This window comes from Mobula hypostoma, chromosome 1, assembly GCF_963921235.1.
Source record: "Mobula hypostoma chromosome 1, sMobHyp1.1, whole genome shotgun sequence".
Taxonomy (NCBI): domain Eukaryota; kingdom Metazoa; phylum Chordata; class Chondrichthyes; order Myliobatiformes; family Myliobatidae; genus Mobula; species Mobula hypostoma.
The window spans coordinates 460,852-483,062 of record NC_086097.1 but is presented as its reverse complement, the minus strand read 5'-3'; the positions used below and the strand labels follow the sequence as shown (position 1 = coordinate 483,062).

Sequence of the window (22,211 nt, the reverse complement as noted above, 5' to 3'; positions counted from 1 at the left end):
GGGAATGGGACGTGGAAATTAAAATGTGTGGCCACTGGGAGATCTTGCTTTCTCTAGCGGACAGAGCGTAGGTGTTCAGCGAAATGATTTCCCATTCTGCGTCGGGTCTCACCAATATATAAAAGGCCACATCGGGAGCACCGGACGCAGTATATCACCCCAGCTGACTCACAGGTGAAGTGTCGCCTCACCTGGAAGGACTGTCTGGGGCCCTGTATGGTGGTGAGGAAGGAAGTGTAAGTGTAAGGGCATGTGTAGCACTTGTTCCGCTTACAAGGATAAGTGCCAGGAGGGAGATCCGTGGGGAGGGATGGTGGGGGGACGAATGGACAAGGGAGTTGCGTAGGGAGAGATCCCTGCGGAAAGCGGGGGGGGGGGGAGGGAAAGATGTGCTTAGTGGTGGGATCCCGTTGGAGGTGGTGGAAGTTACGGAGAATTATATGTTGGACCTGGAGGCTGGTGGGGTGGTAGGTGAGGACCAGGGGAAACATATTCCTAGTGGGGTGGTGGGAGGATGGAGTGAGAGCAGATGTGCGTGAAATGGGGGAGTTGTGTTTGAGAGCAGAGTTGATGGTGGAGGAAGGGAAGCCCCTTTCTTTAAAGAAGGACATCTCCTTCGTCCTGGAATGAAAAGCCTCAGCCTGAGAGCAGATGCAGCGGAGACGGAGGAGTTGTGAGAAGGGGATGGTATTTTTGCAAGAGGCAGGGTGAGAAGAGGAGTAGTCCAGATAGCTGTGAGACTCAGTAGGCTTATAGTAGACATCAGTAGATAAGCTGCCTCCAGAGATAGAGACAGAAAGATCTAGAAAGGGTTAGGGTGGGACGTGGAATTAAAATGTGTGGCTCTGTCTGCCAGCGAAAGCAGGATCTTCCAGTGGCCACACATTTTAATTCCACGTCCCATTCCCATTCTGATATGTCTATCCACGGCCTCCTCTACTGTCAAGATGAAGCCACACTCAGGTTGGAGGAACAACACCTTATATTCCGTCTGGGTAGCCTGCAACCTGATGGCATGAACATTGACTTCTCAAACTTCCACTAATGCCCCACCTCCCCCTCGTACTCCATCTGTTATTTATTTATATACGCATTCTTTTTCTCCCTCTGTCCCCCTCACTATACCCCTTGCCCATCCTCTGAGTTTTCCCCCCTCCCCCTTTTCCTTCTCCCTGGGTCTCCTGTCCCATGATCCTCTCATATCCCTTTTGCCAATCACCTGTCCAGCTCTTGGCTCCATCCCTCCCCCTCTTGTCTTCTCCTATCATGGACTGTGGGCAGTTTTGGTCTCCTTATTTAAGAAAGGATGTGCTGACGTTGGAGAGTGTACAGAGAAGATTCACTGGAATGATTCCGGGAATGAAAGGGTTAACATATGAGGAACGTTTGTCCGCTCTTGGACTATATTCCTTGGAGTTTAGAAGAATGAGGGGAGACCTCATAGAAACATTTCGAATGTTAAAAGGCATAGACAGAGTGGATGTGGCAAAGTTGTTTCCCATGATGGGGGAGTCTAGTACGAGAGGGCATGACTTAAGGATTGAAAGGCGCCCTTTCAGGACAGAAATGCAAAGAAATTTTTTTAGTCAGAGGGTGGTGAACCTATGGAATTTATTGCCATGGGCAGCAGTGGAGGCCAAGTCTTTGGGTGTATTTAAGGCAGAGATTGATAGGTATCTGAGTAGCCAGGGCATCAAAGGTTATGGTGAGAAGGTGGGGGAGTGGGACTAAATAGGAGAATGGATCAGCTCATGATAAAATGGCGGAACAGACTCGATGGGCCGAATGGCCTACTTCTGCTCTTTTGTCTTATGGTCTTATCATTTTGGATCTCCCCCTCCCCCTCCCACTTTCAAATCTCTTACTAGCTCTTCCTTCAGTTAGTCCTGATGAAGGGTCTCAGCCCGAAACGTCGACTGTACCTTTTCCTAGAGATGCTGCCTGGCCTGCTGCGTTCACCAGCAGATTTGATGTGTGTTGCTTCAAATTCCAGCATCTGCAGATTTCCTCGTGACAGTGTTCAGGGAGTTAGGTAGGAAGCTGAAAGGCAGGACCTCTAGGGTAGTAATCTCAGGATTGCTGCCTGTGCCACTCTAACGAGTGCAAGAATAGCATGAACAGGCATATTAATGTGTGGCTGAGAGACTGGTGTAGGGGGCAGGGCTTCAGATTCCTGGATCATTGAGGCCTCTTCTGGGGGAGGTCCAACCTGTACAAAATGGACAGGTTACACCTGAACCCAAAGGGGTCCAATATCCTAGCGGGTACATTTAATAGAGCTGTTAGGGAGGGTTTAAACTAATTTGGCAGGGGGATGGGAACTGGAGTGATAGGGCTGAGGAAGGGAAAACAGTAATAAAGCAAGATAGCGTGCAACAGAGATTATAGAAAGAACAGACAGGAGATGAGGCTTAATCAAAGCCAGTGGCATGAGTTAGAGGGCAATAGAGGTATAGACATAGAAACATAGAAAATAGGTGCAGGAGTAGGCCATTCGGCCCTTTGAGCCTGCACCGCCCTTTATTATGATCATGGCTGATCATCCAACTCAGAACCCCGCCCCAGCCTTCCCTCCATACCCCCTGACCCCTGTAGCCACAAGGGCCATATCTAACTCCCTCTTAAACATAGCCAATGAACTGGCCTCAACAGTTTGCTGTGGCAGAGAATTCCACAGATTCACCACTCTCTGTGTGAAGAAGTTTTTCCTAATCTCGGTCCTAAAAGGCTTCCCCTCTATCCTCAAACTGTGACCCCTCGTTCTGGACTTCCCCAACATCGGGAACAATCTTCCTGCATCTAGCCTGTCCAATCCCTTTAGGATCTTAATATGTTTCAATCAGATCCCCCCTCAATCTTCTAAATTCCAATGAGTACAAGCCCAGTTCATCCAGTCTTTCTTCATATGAAAGTCCTGCCATCCCAGGAATCAATCTGGTGAACCTTCTTTGTACTCCCTCTATGGCAAAGATGTCTTTCCTCAGATTAGGGGACCAAAACTGCACACAATACTCCAGGTGTGGTCTCACCAAGGCCTTGTACAACTGCAGTAGTACCTCCCTGCTCCTGTACTCGAATCCTCTCGCTATAAATGCCAGCATACCATTCGCCTTTTTCACCGCCTGCTGTACCTGCATGCCCACTTTCAATGACTGGTGTATAATGACACCCAGGTCTCGTTGCACCTCCCCTTTTCCTAATCGGCCACCATTCAGATAATAATCTGTTTTCCTATTTTTGCCACCAAAGTGGATAACTTCACATTTATCCACATTAAATTGCATCTGCCATGAGTTTGCCCACTCACCCAACCTATCCAAGTCACCCTGCATCCTCTTAGCATCCTCCTCACAGCTAACACTGCCGCCCAGCTTCGTGTCATCCGCAAACTTGGAGATGCTGCATTTAATTCCCTCATCCAAGTCATTAATATATATTGTAAACAACTGGGGTCCCAGCACTGAGCCTTGCGGTACCCCACTAGTCACCGCCTGCCATTCTGAAAAGGTCCCGTTTATTCCCACTCTTTGCTTCCTGTCTGCTAACCAATTCTCCACCCACACCAATACCTTACCCCCAATACCGTGTGCTTTAAGTTTGCACACTAATCTCCTGTGTGGGACCTTGTCAAAAGCCTTTTGAAAATCCAAATATACCACATCCACTGGTTCTCCCCTATCCACTCTACTAGTTACATCCTCAAAAAATTCTATGAGATTCGTCAGACATGATTTTCCTTTCACAAATCCATGCTGACTTTGTCCGATCATTTCTCCGCTTTCCAAATGTGCTGTTATCACATCCTTGATAACTGACTCCAGCAGTTTCCCCACCACCGACGTTAGGCTAACCGGTCTATAATTCCCCGGTTTCTCTCTCCCTCCTTTTTTAAAAATTGGGGTTACATTAGCCACCCTCCAATTCTCAGGAACTAGTCCAGAATCTAACGAGTTTTGAAAAATTATCACTAATGCATCCACTAGTTCTTGGGCTACTTCCTTAAGCACTCTAGGATGCAGACCATCTGGCCCTGGGGATTTATCTGCCTTCAATCCCTTCAATTTACCTAACACCACTTCCCTACTAACATGTATTTCACTCAGTTCCTCCATCTCACTGGACCCTCTGTCCCTTACTATTTCTGGAAGATTATTTATGTCCTCCTTAGTGAAGACAGAACCAAAGTAATTATTCAATTGGTCTGCCATGTCCTTGCTCCCCATAATCAATGGTGCAGTTAAAACAGAAAGCAACAAATACTGGACTGAGAGTTGTATTTGAATGGACGCGGCATAAGGAATAAAATGGACGATCTTGAAATTCAGCTACAGATTGGCAAACGTGACGTGGTGGCAATCTCTGTAACTTGGCTAAACGATAGCTGCCATTGGGAGCTGAATGTCCAAGGACAGATGGTATATCGGAAAGGTAGGTTAGTAGGCAGAGTGGGTGGTGTGGCTCTGTGTATAAGAAATAATTTTAAATAGTTGGAAAGAGATGACATAGGATTGGAAGTTGTAGAGTTTCTATGAGCTGAGTTAAGAAATGGCAAGAGTAAAATGACCCTAATGGCAGTTGTATACAGGCCTCCAAACAGCAGCCGGGATGTGGAATACAAATTACAGCAGGACATAGAAAAGGCCTGTTAGAAAGGAAATGTCATGACAATCGTTGGGGATTTTAACATGAAGGTGGATTGGAGAAACCAAGTCAGTACTGGACCTCAAGAGAGAGAATTTGTAGAATGTCTAAGGGATGGCTTTTTAGAACAGCTTGTTGCTGAGCCCACCGGGGGATCGGCTGTACTGGATTGGGTGTTGTGCAATGATCCGGAGGTGTCAAGAGAGCTTAAGGTCAAGGAACCCTGAGGGAACATTGATCACAATATGATCGAGTTCACATTGAAATTTGCAAGGGAGAAAATAAAATCCAATGTGTCAATATTTCAGTGGAATAAAGGAAATTTCAATGGCATGAGAGCAGAACTGGCTAAAGTTGACTGGAAAGGGACATTTGCAGGAAGGACAGCAGAGCAGCAATGGCCGGAGTTTCTGCGAAAAAAGAGGGAAGTGCAAGACAGATATATTCCAAATAAGAAGAAATTTTCAAATGGAAGAAGGACACTACCGTGGCTGACAAGTGAAGTCAGAGTCAAAGTAAAAGCAAAGGAGCGGGCATACAAGGAAGCCAGAGCTAGTGGGAAGATAGAGGATTGGGGAGCTTTTAAAAACATGTGGAAGGAAATGAATAAGGTCATTTGGAAGGAAAAGATCAATTCCATCATCCAAGTCATTGAGATATAATGTAAAGAGGAACAATCCTTGGGGTACGGCAAGGCTCAGTGCTGGAACCCCAGTTGTTTACAATGTATATTAATGACTTAGACAAGGGAATTAAATGCAGCATCTCCAAGTTTGCGGATGACACGAAGCTGGGCGGCAGTGTTAGCTGTGAGGAGGATGCAGGGTGACTTGGATAGGTTAGGTGAGTGGGCAAATTCATGGCAGATGCAATTTAATGTGGATAAATGTGAGGTTATCCATTTTGGTGGCAAGAACAGGAAAACAGATTATTATCTGAATGGTGGCCAATTAGGAAAAGGGGAGGTGCAACGAGACCTGGGTGTCATTGTACACCAGTCATTGAAAGTGGGCATGCAGGTACAGCAGGCGGTGAAAAAGGCAAATGGTATGCTGGCATTTGGTGACTTGGATAGGTTAGGTGAGTGGGCAAATTCATGGCAGATGCAATTTAATGTGGATAAATGTGAGGTTATCCATTTTGGTAGCAAGAACAGGAAAACAGATTATTATCTGAGTGGTGGCCAATTAGGAAAAGGGGAGGTGCAACGAGACCTGGGTGTCGTTGTCCACCAGTCATTGAAAGTGGGCATGCAGGTTCAGCAGGCGGTGAAAAAGGCGAATGGTATGCTGGCATTCATAGCAAGAGGATTCGAGTACAGGAGCAGGGAGGTTCTACTGCAGTTGTACAAGGCCTTGGTGAGACCACACATAAAGTATTGTGTGCAGTTTTGGTCCCCTAATCTGAGGAAAGACATTCTTGCCATAGAGGGGGTACAAAGAAGGTTCACCAGATTGATTCCTGGGATGGCAGGACTTTCATATGATGAAAGACTGGATCGACCAGGCTTATACTCTCTGGAATTTAGAAGATTGAGGGGGGATCTGATTGAAACGTATAAAATTCTAAAGGGATTGGACAGGCTAGATGCAGGAAGATTGTTCCCGATGTTGGGGAAGTCCAGAACGAGGGGTCACAGTTTGAGGATAAAAGGGAAGCCTTTTAGGACTGAGATGAGGAAAAACTTCTTCACACAGAGAGTGGTGAATCTGTGGAATTCTCTGCCACAGGAGACACTTGAGGCCAGTTCATTGGCTATATTTAAGAGGGAGTTAGATAAGGCCCTTGTGGCTAAAGGGATCAGGGGGTATGGAGAGAAGGCAGGTATAGGGTTCTGAGTTGGATGATCAGCCATGATCGTAATGAATGGCAGTGCAGGCTCGAAGGGCCGAAAGGCCTACTCCTGCACCTATTTTCTATGTTTCTAATCCCAACACAGACCCTTGTGGAACACCACTAGTCAGCAGCAGTCAACCAGAAAAGGCTCCCTTATCCCCACTCTGCCTCCTGGCAATTAGCCACTGCTTTATCCATGAAAGTTAATACAATGGGTTCTTAACTCGTTAAGCACCCTCGTGTGTGGTACCTTGTCAAAGGCCTTCTGAAATCCAAGCACACAACATTCACCGATTCTCCCTTGTCTATCCCGCTTGTTATTTCTTCAAATAATTCGAAGATTTGTCAGGCAAGATATTCCCTTCAGGAAACCATGCTGACTACAGCCAATTTTGTCACATGTTTCCAAGTAAGCCAAAACCAAATCCTTAACAAGTGACTCCAACATCTTCCCAACCACCGAGGTCAGATTAACTGGCCTATAATTTCCTTTTTCTGCTTCTCTCCCCTGAAGAATGGAGTGACATTTGCAATCTTCCATTCATCTGGAACCATGCCAGAATCTATTCATTCGTGAAGGATCCTTACTGATGCCTCCACAATCTCTTGAGCCACCTCTTTCAGAACCCTGGGCTGTAAGCCATCTCGTCCAGGTGACTTATCTACCTTCAAGCAGAGCAGGTTGGGGAAGTCCTAAATGAATACTTTGCTTCAGTATTCACAAGTGAAAAGGACCTTGATCAGGGTGAGGTCGAAATAGAACAGGCCCGTGTGCTGGACAATGTGGGGATTAAGGAAGAAGTGTTGGATCTTCTTAAAAACATCAAGATTGATAAATCCCCAGGGCCGGACATGATATAGCCCAGGTTGCTGTGGGAAGTGAGAGAAGAGATCGCCGGAGCAGTAGCTATGATCTTTGAATCCTCTTCGGCTGCAGGGGAGGTGCCGGAGGATTGGAGAATGGCAAATGTAGTTCCTTTGTTAAAAAAGGTAATAGGGAGAAACCTGGGAACTATAGACTGGTGAGTCTTACGTTGGTGGTCTGCAAACTATTGGAAAGGATCTACGAGCATTTGGAGAAGTACAGTCTACTCAAGGATAGTCAACTTGGCTTTGTGAAGGGAAGATCATGCCTCACGAGCCTAACTGAGCTCTTTGAAGAGGTAACAAAAAAAAATTGATGAGAGTATGGCAGTAGATGTGGTCTACATGGATTTTAGCAAGGCATTTGACAAGGTCCCTCACGAGAGGCTCATCCAGAAAGTCACGAGGCATGGGATCAGTGGAACCTTGGCTGTTTGGATAAGAAATTGGCTAAAGGGAAGAAAGCAGAGGGTAGTTGTGGAAGGAAAGTATTCTGTCTGGAGGTCAGTGCTGCAGGGATCTGTCCTGGGACCCCTGCTATTTGTCATTTTTATAAATGACCTGGATGAAGAGGCGGAAGAATGGGTGAGTAAGTTTGCAGATGACACAAAGATTGGAGGAGTTGTGGATGGAGCTGTAGGTTGTCGAAGGTTACAAGAGGATATAGACAGGATGCAGAGTTGGGCAGAAAAGTGGCAGATGGAGTTCAATCTGGATAAGTGTGAGGTGATGCATTTTGGAAGGACAAACCAGAAGGCTGAGTACAGGGTTAATGGTCAGTTACTTAAGAGTGTGGATGAACAAAGGGACCTTGGGGTTCAAATCCATACATCCCTCAAGGTCGCTGCACCTGTTGATAGGGTAGTTAAAAGGCCTATGGGATGCTAGGCTTCATTAATAGGGGATTGAGTTCAAGAGTAGAGAGATCATGTTGCAACTCTACAAATCTCTGGTGAGACCACACTTAGTTATTGTGTTCAATTCTGGTCACCTCATTATAGGAAGGATGTGGAAGCTATGGAGAGGGTGCAGAGGAGATTTACCAGGATGTTGCGGGGATTGGAAAACAAGTCTTATGAGGCAAGGTTAGCAGAGCTAGGACTTTTCTCTTTGGAGTGTAGAAGGATGAGAGGGGATTTGGTAGAGGTCTACAAGATTATGAGAGGCATAGATAGGGTGGATAGCCAGTACCCAGGGCACAAATAGCAAACACCAGAGGGCATATGTACAAAGTTAAGGGAGGGAAGCTTAGGGGAGACATCGGGCTAAGTTTTTTTTTACACAGAGGGTTGTGGGTGCCTGGAATAACTTGCCAGGGATGGTGGTGGAGGCTGAAACATTAGGGGTATTTAAGAGCCTCTTGGACGGGCACATGGATGAAAGAAAAATAGAGGGTTACAGGGTAGTGTGGGTTTAGTACTTTTTTTATTAAGGAATTATATGGGTCGGCACAACATCGAGGACTGAAGGGCCTGTACTGTGCTGTAGTGTTCTATGGTTCTATGCTTCAGACGTTTTAGTTTCCCAAGTACCTTTTGCCTAATAATGGCAACTTCACACACTTCTGACCCCTGCACTCTCGAACTTCTGGCATACTGTTAGTGTCTTTCACAGTGACGAGTGATGAAAAATACTTATTCAGCTCATCCCGCATTTCCTTGTTCCCCATTTCTACCTCTCCAGCATCATTTTCCAGCGGTCCCCTATCTACTCTCACCTCTCTTTTACACTTCATGTATCTGAAGAAACTTTTGGTATCCTCTTCAATATTATTGGTTAGCTTGCCTTTGTATTCTATCTTTTCCTTCTTAATCATTTTTTTTAGCTGGTTTTAAAAATTTCCCAATCCTTTAACTTCCCACAAATTTTTGTTCTGTTATATGCCCTCTCTTTGGCTTTTTTTTTTGCTAGCTTTGACTTCCCGTTACCCACAGTTTTGTCACTTTGCCTTTAGAATACTTCTTCCTCTTTGGGATATATATATATATCCTGCGCCTTCCGAATTGCTTCCAGAAATTCCAGCCATCGCAGCTGTGCTGTCATCCCTGCCAATGTTCTTTTCCAATCAATTTTGACCAGCTCTTCTCTCATGCTTCTGTAATTCCCTTTACTCCTCTGTAATACTGACATATCTGACTTTAGCCTCTCCTTCTCAAATTGCAGGGTGAATTCTATCATATTATGATCACTGGCCCCTAAGAGTTCCTTTACCTTAAGCTCGTGAATCAATTCCATAAGACTATACGACATAGGAGCAGAATTAGACCACTCAGCCCATTGTGTATGCTCCGCCATTCCATCAATAGCTGATCCCAGATCCCACTCAACCCCATACACCTGGCTTCTTGCTATACCCTTTGATGCCCTGACCAATCAGGAAACAATCAGCTGCCGCCTTAAATATACCTACAGACTTGACCTCCACCGCAGTCTGTGGCAGAGCATTCCACGGATTTACTACACTCTGACTAAAAAAAGTTCCTTCTTCCCTCTGTTCCAAAGGGTCGCCCCTCAAGTTTGAGACTGTGCCCTCTAGTTCTGGATACCCCACCATAGGAAACATCCTCTCCACATCCACACTATCTAGTCCTTTCAACATTCTGTAGGTTTCAATGAGATCCCCCTGCATTCTTCTAAATTCCACTGAGTACAGGCCCTTAATGCATCAAAAACTGAACAGCCATATTGCCACTGGATAAAACATTGATTAGGCCACATTCCAGTTCATTGCACAACACCCAATCCAGAATCTGCTCTAAATCTTTCTTGTCCTTGTTCCTCTGTCTTACGCAGAGAGGTTAAGAGAGACTGGGCTTGTACACGCTGGAATTAAGGAGATTGAGGGGGGGATCTGATTGAGACATATAAGATTATTAAGGGATTGGACAAGATAGAGGCAGGAAATATGTTCCAGATGCTGGCAGAGTCCAGTACCAGAGGGCATGGTTTAAGAATAAGGGGTAGGTCATTTAGGACAGAGTTGAGGAGGAACTTCTTCTCCCAGAGAGTTGTGGAGGTGTGGAACGTGCTGCCTCAGAAGGCAGTGGAGGCCAATTCTCTGGATGCTTTCAAGAAGGAGCTAGATAGGTATCTTATGGATAGGAGAATCAAGGGTTATTGGGACAAGGCAGGAACCGGGTATTGATAGTAGATGATCAGCCATGATCTCAGAATGGCGGTGCAGGCTCGAGGGGCTGAATGGTCTACTTTTGCACCTATTGTCTATAAATGTCCTTTAGAACATAGAACAGCACAGGCCCTTCAGTCCACAATCGTGCACTGATCTTTTAACCTACTCTAAGATCAATCTAACCCTTCCTTGCTATGTGTTCCTCAATATCCCTATCTAAGAGCATCTTAAAAGGCCCTAATGTTTCTGCCTTTTCCACCAGCCCTGTAGGGTTATTTACACAACCACCCCTACCACTTCCCCTGGCACTTTGTTCCACATATCCATCACCTGCAGGTCCCCTTTAAATCTTTCTATGTTCACATATCCATGCGTCTAGTTCTACTCCCTACCCTGGGATAAGTCTGTGACAATCTACCTTATCCACAAGAGGGATATACCTCCATAAAGAAATATTATACTTTGGTTTAGAGACAACAGTCCCAGCTTATGGAGACTTATGGAGAAGAGGAGTTCGGTAGGTAATAAAATGGACGAGTTCACGGCACTAGCCAGGCGTCAGAGAATATTTCGGGAGTGCAGTGTTATGTGTTTCACTGGAACGGGGCTGCACGAGGACATACCCAATCAAAACTTTTCCATGGACGGCTTCCAGACCGTTCGGGCTGACCAGAAGTGCACTGAGAGTAGTAAGCGTAAAGGAGTTGGGTGCTTACTGTTCTGGTTAACAACAGATGGTGTAATCCGGGTCATATTACGATCGAGGAATGTGTTTGTAGACCGGATATTGAACTTTTTACTGTTGGACTTCGGCCACATTCCACTGAGATTCAACACTGGGCGGCAAGGGAGGTCGTTACTGCCTGTGGCCATTGAATTTGCAGCTCCTCCCGTGGAGGGTCAGACACTCTGAGCCAATAGACTAGTCCTGGACTTATTTTCCATCTGGCATAGTTTGCATTTTATTGTTTGATTGTTTGTGGTTTTTGTATTGCTATATTTATGCTCTATTCTTGGTTGGTGCGGCTGTAACAAAACCCAATTTCCCTCGGGATCAATAAAGTACATCTATCTATCTATTATCCATTCTATTCTTATAACTAAAGGCCTCCAGTTCCAGCAATATGCCTGTGAATCTGTGACCATAATACTCCAAGTAAACTCTCACAAATGTCTGTTTAATAACACCATTGTTTGTGTTGAAGATGAGAAGAATTGATGAAAAGTTTGGCAAAGCAAGTCGCCCCATTCCTCTTCACAGAATCTTCGCTTTAGCGTTGTGGCAATGCTCTGACACTGAACGGCTGCTGTCACTCGTGTCTGAGCTCAGTGAGGTTTAGAATTCCCAAGACTCCATCCACCTCAACCCTGCCATTGGACTGTGAGGATCCTGAGCATACGGGCCAACCATCCCATAGGCCAGTGGATGAAACAAATAGAAGCTGGAATAAAAGAGAACAGTGATTCTCTACAGATCGAAGGAATCTTGCACATTGAATCAGTACAGATCTCTGAAATGGCAAAGAAAAAGACTGGCAATGGAAGGTTACCCACCAACTCAAACTACATCATCCCAACAGACCAGTTCAATCAGGAAGGAAGAATTGCAGTGAAGAGGGGATTAAGGAGGAGAAAAGGAGACATCTTTACAGTGATAGTCACATCTATGACTCGAGCTAGTCCCTTTGTACTCCATTTGACAAAACGTGCTCGTGGTTTGAGTGGTGCTGTTGGTTTAGCTCAGGTGAGGAACTGCCATATATTTTGTAAGGAACTCACACCTTGTACTCACCATACACAAATGGTACAACACAGTACAGGCCCTTCAGCCCATGGTGTGCCAAGTTTTTAACAGACTCTAAGATCAATCCCTCCCATTTAGCCCTTCAACACACACAAAATGCTGGAGGAACTCAGCATTTATGCAACATCTATGGGAAAAACGTACAGTCGATGTTTCCGGCCAATACCCTTCCGCAGGATGTCCCAAAACATAGACTGCACTTTCTTCCCCCATAGATGCTGCTGGCCATTGAGTTCCTCCGGTATTTTGTGTGTGTTGCTCGGATTTCCAGCATCTGCAGATTCTCTCTTGTTCATATAACCCTACATTTTTCTTTCATCCATGTGTTTATTTGAGGATGTGACGAAACACATTGATGAAGATAGATCCGTAGATGTAGTGTATATGGATTTCAGCAAGGCTTTTGATAAAGGTACCCCATGCAAGGCTTATTGAGAAAGTAAGGAGGTATGGGATCCAAGGGGACATTGTTTCGTGGATCGAGAACTGCTTGCCCACAGAAGGCAAAGAGTGGTTGTAGACGGGTCATATTCTGCATGGAGGCCAGTGACCAGTGGTGTGCCTCAGGGATCTGTTCTGGGACCCCCTACACAGATAAATGTGAGATGGTTCATTTTGATAGGTTAAATATGATGGCAGAATATAGCATTAATGGCAAGACTCTTGGCAGTGTGGAGGATCAGACGGATCTTGGGGTCCGAGTCCGTAAGACACTCAAAGCTGCTGCGCAGGTTGACTCTGTGGTTAAAAAGGCATACGATGTATTGGCCTTCATCAATTGTAGGATTGAGTTTAAGAGCCGAGAGGTAATGTTGCAGCTATATAGGACCCTGGTCAGACCCCACTTGGAGTACTGTGCTCAATTCTGGTTGCCTCACTACGGGAAGGACGTGGAAACCATAGAAAGGGTGCAGAGGAAATTTACAAGAATGCTGCCTGGATTGGGAGCATGCCTTATGAGAATAGGTTGAGTGAACTCAGCCTTTTCTCCTTGGAGCGACGGAAGATGAGAGGTGATCTGATAGAGGTGTATAAGATGATGAGAGGCATTGATCGTGTGGATAGTCAGAGGCTTTTTCCCAGGGCTGAAATGGCTAGCATAGGAGGGCATAGTTTTAAGGTGTTTAGAAGTAGGTACAGAAAAGATGTCAGGGGTGAGTTTTTTTTACATAGAGAGTGGTGAGTGCGAGGAATGGGCTGCTGGTGGCAGTGGTGGAGGCGGAAATAATAGGGTCCCTGGATATATACATGCTTAGAAAAATAGAGAGCTATGGGTAAGCCTCGGTAGTTCTCAGGTAAGGACATGTTCGGCACATGTCTGTGAGCCAAAGGGCTTGTTATCTAAGGGTCTCCTTAGATATCCCTAATGTATCTGCCTCTACCATCAGTCCTCGCAGCACATTCTGCATATCCACCACCTTGTGTAAAAGATCTGTAAATTCCTCCAATCAGCTGAAAATTATGGCCTCTCATATTAGCTATTTCAGCCCCGGACAAAAAGTAACTGGCTGTTCAGCTTATCATCTTAACCACCTTTATCAAGTCTCCTTACAACCTCCTTCCTTCCAAGGAAAAAAAAACTAGCTTGATAAACCTATCCCCATAAAACAAGTTCTCTAATCCAGGCAGCATTCTGGTAAATTTCTTCCTAATTTTGTATCGTCTGATAAGACAACACCTTATTTTCCTGCACTCCAGGAAATAAAGTCCTAACCTATTTAACCTTTCCCGATAACTCAGGACCTCAATTCCCAGCAAAATCTTTGTAAATTTTCTCTGCACTCTTTCAAGCTTATTTACATCACTCCTGCAGGTAAGTGGTCAAAACTGCACACAATACTCCAAATTTGGCTTCAACGGCATTTTGTACAATTTCAAAATAACATCTCAACTCCTGTACTCAACCCATTGATTTATGAAGGCCAATGTGCCAAAAGCTTTCTTTATGACTCGATCTACCTGTGATGCCACTTTCAAGGAATTATAGATCTGTATTCCCAGACACTTCTGTTCTACCATTCTTCTCCGTGCCCAAATACTTATGTGTAAGACCTGCTCTGATTTGCCCTCACAAAGTGCAATACCTCGCACTTGTCTAGCAAATTCCATGTGCCATTTTTCAGCCCATTTTTCCAACTGGTCTAGATCTCGCTGCAAGCTTAGATAGCCTTCTTCGCTGTCCACTACACCCCTAACCTGTTGGGGAAAAACATAGAAAACCTACAGCACAATACAGGCCCTTCGGCCCACTATGCTGTGCTGAACATGTACTTATCATTGATGTACATCGTAAGAAGCAGCATTGCCAGCACCAACCCCTGTGCAGCCAGCCAGAATAGGATCCCTTTATTCCCACTCTCTGTTTTCTGCCGATCAGCCAGTGCTCCGCCCAGGCTAGTAACTCCCCTGTAATCCCACGGGATCTTATCTTGCTAAGCAGCCTCATGTGTGGCACCTTGTCAAATGCCTTCTGAAAATCGAAGTACACCACTTTTATTGAATCTCTTTTGTCTACCCTGCTTGTAATTTCCTCAAAGAATTGCAGTAGGTTTGTCAGGCAGGATTTGGCCTATCTTGTCATGTGCCTCCAGGTACACCATAATTTCATCCCTAACTATTGATTCCAACAACTTTCCAACCACTGATGTCAGGTTAACAGGTCTATAGTTTCCTTTCTGCTGCCTGCCACCCTTCTCGAATAGCAGAGTAACATTTGCAGTTTTCCAGTCATCCGGTAAAATGCCAGAATCCATCGATTCTTGAAAGATCATCGTTAACACAATCTCTCCAGCTACTTCCTTCAGAACCCGAGGCTGCATTCCATTAGGTCCAGGAGATTTATCCACCCTCAGACCACGAAGCTTCCTGAGCACCTTCTCAGTTGTAATTTTCACTGCACTAACTTCACTTCCCTGACACTCTTGAATGTCCGGTATACCGAAGACTGATGCAAAATACGCACTCAGTTCGTCCGCCATCTCTGCATCTCTCATTACAATATCTCCAGCATCATTTTGTATTGGTCCTATATCTACCTTCGACTCTCTTTTACCCTTTATATACTTAAAAAAGCTTTTAGTATCTTCTTTGATATTAGTTGCCAGCTTCTTTTCATAATTCATCTTTTCCTTCCAAATGACCTTCTTAGTTTCCTTCTGCATGTTTTTAAAAGCTTCCCAATCCTCTATCTTCCCACTAGCTCTGACTTCCTTGTATGCCCCCTCCTTTGCTTTTACTTTGACTCTGACTTCACTTGTCAGCCACGGTAGTGTCCTTCTTCCATTCGAAAATTTCTTCTTATTTGGAATATATCTGTCTTGCACTTCCCTCATTTTTCGCAGAAACTCCACCCATTGCTGCTCTGCTGTCCTTCCTGCAAATGTCCCTTTTCAGTCAATTTCGGCCAGTTCCCCTCTCACGCCAGTGTAATTTCCTTTATTCCACCGAAATACCGACACATTGGATTTTATTACGTTCAGCCCATCAAATCTGCTCCACCATTCCAGCATGGCTGATCTTGATCCCACTCAACCCCATACACCTGTCTTCTCGCCATATCCTTTGATACCTGACTGATCAGGAAACAATCAATTTCTGCCTTAAATATATACATGGATCTGGCCTCCACCTCCGTCATTGGCAAAACATTCCACAAATTTATTACTCACTGGCCAAAAAAATTCCTCCTTACCTCTGTTCTAAAAGGTCACCCCTCAAATTTGAGTCTATGCCCTCTAGATCTGGATAACCCTCCCATAGGAAACATCCTCTCCACATCCACCTTCTCTTGGCCTTTCAACATTCTGTAGGTTTTAATGAGATAGAAACATAGAACAGAGATAAACCTACAGCCCAATACAGGCCCTTCGGCCCATAATGTTCTGCCAAACACACTTACTTTAGAAATTACGTCGGGTTACCCATGGCCCTCTACTTTTCTAAGCTCTATGTACCTATCCAGGCAGCTCTTCAAAGACCTTATCATATCCACCTCCACCACTGTCGCCCGCAGCCCATTCCACGCACTCACCACTCTCTGCTTAAAAAACTTACACCTCCTCTGTACCTACTTCCAGGCACCTTAAAACTGTACCCTCTCATGTTAGTCATTTCAGCCCTGGGAAAAAGCCTCTGACTTTCCACACGATCAATGCCTCTCATCATCTTATACATTTCTATCAGGTCACATCTCATCCTCCGCCGCTCGAAGGAGAAAAGGCTGAGTTCACTAAACCTATTCTCACAAGGCATGCTCCTCAATCCAGGCAACATCCTTGTAACGCAACACACACAAAAAATGCCGGTGAACGCAGCAGGCCAGGCAGCATCTATAGGAAGAGGTACAGTCGACGTTTCGGGCCGCGACCCTTCGGCAGGACTAACTGAAAGAAGAGATAGTAAGATTTGAAAGGGGGAGGGGGAGCGGGAGATCTGAAATGATGGGAGAAGACAGGAGGGGGAGGGATGGAGCTCAGAGCTGGAAAGTTGATTGGCAAAAGGGATACAAGGCTGGAGAAGGGAGAGGATCATGGGACCGGAGGCCTAGGGAGAAAGAAAGAAGGGGAGGGGAGCCCAGAGGATGGGAGAGGAGTTATAGTGAGAGGGACAGAGGGAGAAAAAAGAGAGGGAAAAAAGGTAAAAAGAAAAAAAATAATAAATAAATAACGGATGGGGTATGAGGAGGAGGTGGGGCATTAACGGAAGTTAGAGAAGTCAATGTTCATGCCATCAGGTTGGAGGCTACCCAGACGGAATATAAGGTGTTGTTCCTCCAACCTGAGTGTGGCTTCATCTTTACAGTAGAGGAGGCCGTGGATAGACATATCAGAATGGGAATGGGACGTGGAATTAAAATGTGCGACCACTGGGAGATCCTGCTTTCTCTGGTGGACAGAGCGTAGGTGTTCAGCGAAACGGTCTCCCAGCCTGTGTCAGGTCTCGCCAATATATAGAAGACTTCATTAACTTTGCCTCCAACTTTCACCCTGCCCTCAAGTTTACCTGGTCCATTTCCAACACCTCCCTCCCCTTTCTTGATCTTTCTGTCTCTATCTCTGGAGACAGCTTATCTACTGATGTCTACTTTCAGCCTACGGACTCTCACAGCTACCTGGACTATTCCTCTTCCCACCGTCTCTTGCAAAAATGCCATCCCCTTCTTGCAATTCCTCTGTCTCCACTGCATTTGCTCTCACGATGAGGCTTTTCATTCCAGGACGAAGGAGATGTCCTCCTTTTTTAGAGAAAGGGGCTTCCCTTCCTCCACCATCAACTCTGCTCTCAAATGCATCTCCCCCATTTGATGCACATCTGCTCTCACTCCATCCTCGCATTAGGGTTAGGGTTACCCTAACCCTAACCCACCCCACTAGGAATAGGGTTCCCCTTGTCCTCACCTACCACCCCACCAGCCTCCGGATCCAACATATAATTCTCTGTAACTTCCGCCACCTCCAACGGGATTCCACCACTAAGCACATCTTTCCCTCCCCACCTCTCTCTGCTTTCCGCAGGGATCGCTCCCTACGCGACTCCCTTGTCCACTCATGCCCCCCCCCCCATCCCTCCCGGCACATATTCTTGTAAGCGGAACAAGTGCTACACATGCCCTTACACGTCCTCCCTCACCACCATTCAGGGCCCCAGACAGTCCTTCCAGGTGAGGCGACACTTCACCTGTGAGTCGGCTGGGGTGATATACTGCGTTCGGTGCTCCCGATGTGGTCTTCTATATATTGGTGAGACCCGACGCAGACTGGGAGATCGTTTTGCTGAACACCTACGCTCTGTCTGCCAGAGAAAGCAGGACCTCCCAGTGGCCACACATTTTAATTCCACATCCCATTCCCATTCTTATATGTCTGTCCACGGCCTCCTCTACTGTAAAGTTGAAGCCACACTCAGGTTGGAGGAACAACACGTTATATTCCGTCTGGGTAGCCTACAACCTGATGGCATGAACACAGACTTCTCTAACTTCCGTTAATGCCCCACTTCCCCTTCGTACCCCCTTATTTATTTATTATTATATTTTTTCTTTTCCCTTTTTTCTCTCTTTTTTTCTCCCTCTGTCCCTCTCACTATAACTCCTTGCCCATCCTCTGGGCTCCCCCCCTTTCTTTCTCCCTAGGCCTCCCGTCCCATGATCCTCTCCCTTCTCTTTCCAGCTCTTGGCTCCATCCCTCCCCATCCTGTCTTCTCCTATCATTTCGGATCTCCCCCTCCCCCACCCCCTTTCAAATCTCTTACTATTTCTTCTTTCAGTTAGTCCTGACAAAGGGTCTCTGCACAAAACGTCAACTGTACCTCTTCCTATAGATGCTGCCCAGCCTGCTGCGTTCACCAGCAGTTTTTGTGGGTGTTGCTTGAATTTCCAGCATCTCCAGATTTCCTCATGTTTGCGTTTTTAATATCCTTGTAAACCTCCTCTGCACCCTTTCTACAGTTTCCACATCCTTCCTGTAACGAGGTGACCAGAACTGAGCACAGTACTCCAAGTGGCGCCTGACTAGCATCCTATAAAGCTGTAACATTTCCTCTCGGCTCAAAAACTCGATCCCACGGTTGATGAAGGCCAATGCGCCGTATGCCTTCTTAATCATAGAGTCAACCTGCGTAGCAGCTTTGAGTGTCCTATGGACTCGGACCCCAAGATCCGTCTGATGCTCCACACCACCAAGAGTCTTACCATTAATACCATATTCTGCTATCATATTTGACCTATCAAAATGAACCACCTCACACTTATCTGGGTTGAACTCCATCTGCCACTTCTCATTCCAGTTTTGCATCCTATCAATGTCCTGTTGTAACCACTGACAGCCCTCTACACTATCCACAACAACCTCATACTTTGTGTCATCAGCAAATTTACTAACCTATCCAGGACATTTATAAACTTCATGAAGAGAAGGGGTCCCAGAACAGATCCCTGAGGCACACCACTGGTCATTGACCTCCATGGAGAATATGACCCGTCTGCAGCCACTCTCTGCCTTCTGTGGGCAAGCCAATTCTGGATCTACAAAGTAAGGTCCCCTTGGATCCCATGCCTCCCTAATTTCTCAATAAGCCTTGCATGGGGTACCTTATCAAATACCTTAACTCCTGCATTCTTCTAAATTCCAGTGAGTACAGGCCCAAAGCTGCCAAATAGTCCTCATATGTTAACCCCTTCATCCCCAGAATTATCCACATGAACCTCCTCTGGACTCTCTCCAATGACAGCACATCCTTTCTGAGATATAGAAACCATAGAAACTACAGCACAGAAAGAGGCCTTTTGGCTCTTCTTGGCTGTGCCGAACCATTTTCTGCCTAGTCCCACTGACCTGCACACGGACCATATCCCTCCATACACCTCCCATCCATGTATCTGTCCAATTTATTCTTAAATGTTAAAAAAGAACCCGCATTTACCACTTCGTCTGGCAGCTCATTCCATACTCCCACCACTCTCTGTGTGAAGAAGTCCCCGCTAATCTTCCCTCTAAACTTTTTCCCTCTCACCCTTAACCCATGTCCTCTGGTTTTTTTCTCCCCTTGCCTCAGTGGAAAAAGCCTGCTTGCATTCACTCTATCTATACCCATCATAATTTTATATACCTCTATCAAATCTCCCCTCATTCTTCTACGCTCCAGGGAATAAAGTCCTAACCTATTCCTAACATTTGTCCTTCCAACGTGCAATACCTCACACTTGTCAGTATTAAACTCCATCTGCCATTATTCAGCCCATTTTTCCAGCTGGTCCAAGTCCCTCTGCAGGCTCTGAAAACCTTCCTCACTGTCTACCACACCTCCAATCTTTGTATCATCAGCAAACTTGCTGATCCAATTTTCCACATTATCATCCAGATCATTGATATAGATGACAAATAACAATGGACCCAGCACTGATCCCTGTGGCACACCACGAGTCACAGGCCTCCACTCAGAGAAGCAATTCTCTACCACCACTCTCTGGCTTCTTCCATCGAGCCAATGTCCAATCCAATTTACCACCTCTCCATGTATACCTAGCGACTGAATTTTCCTAACTAACCTCCCATGCGGGACCTTGTCAAAGGCCTTATTGAAGTCCATGTAGACAATATCCACTGCCTTCCCTTCATCCACTTTCCTGGTAACCTCCTCGAAAAACTCCAATAGATTGGTCAAACATGACCTACCAGGCACAAAGCCATGTTGACTCTCCCTAATAAGTCCCTGTCTATCCAAATGCTTGTAGATTCTGTCTCTTAGTACTCCCTCCAATAACTTCCTACTACTGACATTAAACTTACTGGCCTATAATTTCCCAGATTACTTTTCGATCCTGTTTTAAACAACGGAACAACATGAGCCACTCTCCAATCCTCCGGCATCTCACCTATAGACAGCGACATTTTAAATATTTCTGCCAGGGCCCCGGCAATTTCAACACTAGTCTCCTTCAAGGTCAGAGGGAACACTCTGTCAGGTCCCGGGGATTTACCCACTTTAATTTTCCTCAAGATAGCAAGGAGCTCCTCCTTTTCGATCTGTACAGTTTCCATGATCTCACTACTTGTTTCCCTTAATTCCATAGACTTCATGCCAGTTTCCTTAGTAAATACAGACGCAAAAAACCTATTTAAGATCTTCCCCCATTTCCTTTGGTTCCGCACATAGCCCACCACTCTGATCTTCAAGAGGACCAATTTTATCCCTTACAATCCTTTTGCTCTTAAAATACCTGTAAAAACTCTTTGGATTATCCTTCACTTTGACTGCCAAGGCAACCTCATGTCTTCTTTTAGCCCTCCTGATTTCTTTCTTAAGTATTTTCTTGCACTTCTTATACTCCTCAAGCACTTTATTTACTCCCTGCTTCCTATACATGTCATACAAATCCCTCTTCTTCTTTATCAGAGTTGTAATATCCCTTGAGAACCAAGGTTCCTTATTCCTATTCACTTTGCCTTTAATCCTGACAGGAACATACAAATTCTGCGCTCTCAAAATTTCTCCTTTGAAGGCTTCCCATCTACTGATCACATCCTTGCCAGAGAACAACCTGTCCCAATCCACGCTTTTTAGATCCTTTCTCATTTCTTCACATTTGGCCTTCTTCCAGTTCAGATCCTCAACCCTAGGACCAGATCTATCCTTGTCCATGATCAAGTTGAAACTAATGGTGTTATGATCACTGGAACCAACGTGCTCCCCTACACAGACTTCTGTCACTTGTCCTAACTCGTTTCCAAACAGGAGATCCAATATTGCATCCCCTCTAGTTGGTCCCTCTACATATTGATTTAGAAAACTTCCCTGAACACATTTTACAAACTCTAAACCATCTAGACCCCTAACAGTATGGGAGTCCCAATCAATATATGGAAAATTAAAATCCCCTACCACCACAACTTTATGTTTCCTGCAGTTGCCTGCTATCTCTCTGCAGATTTGCTCTTCCAATTCTCGTTGACTATTGGGTGGTCTGTAATACAATCCCACTAATATGGCCATACCTTTCCTGTTTCTCAGCTCCACCCATAAGGACTCAGTAGACAAGCCCTCTAATCTGTCCTGCCTGAGCACTGCTGTAATATTTTCCCTAACAAGCAATGCTACTCCCCCACCTTTCATTCCTCTGCCTCGATCTCATCTGAAACATCGGAACCCTGGAATATTAAGCTGCCAGTCCTGCCCCTCCTGTAGCCAAGTTTCACTAATTGCTATAATGTCATAATTCCATGTGTCAATCCACACCCTCAACTCATCCGCCTTCCCCGCAATACTCCTAGCATTGAAATATATACACCTCAGAAGATTTTTACCACCACTCACAACCTTTCTATTAGCGGATTTGCTTGAACTTTTAACATCATTTATTTTCACCCCAGCCACACTGTCAGCTCTGGCACTCTGGTTCCCATCCCCCTGCAAATCTAGTTTAAATCCTCCCCAACAGCA

The 22,211-nt window shown here is 45.5% G+C and overlaps 1 protein-coding gene across 8 annotated transcripts in view; it reads right to left on the bottom strand.

Moving 5' to 3' along the window:
- Positions 1 to 7,498: 7,498 nt before the first annotated feature.
- The window catches only part of pomt2 (protein-O-mannosyltransferase 2), a 231,480-nt gene continuing 216,767 nt past the window's right edge, over positions 7,499 to 22,211 (bottom strand). For 3 of the 8 annotated variants that reach the window (XM_063042693.1, XM_063042749.1, XM_063042759.1), the window contains one exon: positions 7,503 to 11,913. In XM_063042693.1, the coding sequence (XP_062898763.1) occupies positions 11,808 to 11,913 (106 nt within the window). In that variant the 3' untranslated portion in view covers positions 7,503 to 11,807. Of the gene's footprint in view, positions 11,914 to 22,211 lie in introns of all 8 variants that reach the window. The other 5 variants (XM_063042712.1, XM_063042721.1, XM_063042731.1 and 2 more) reach the window with 3 other exon arrangements.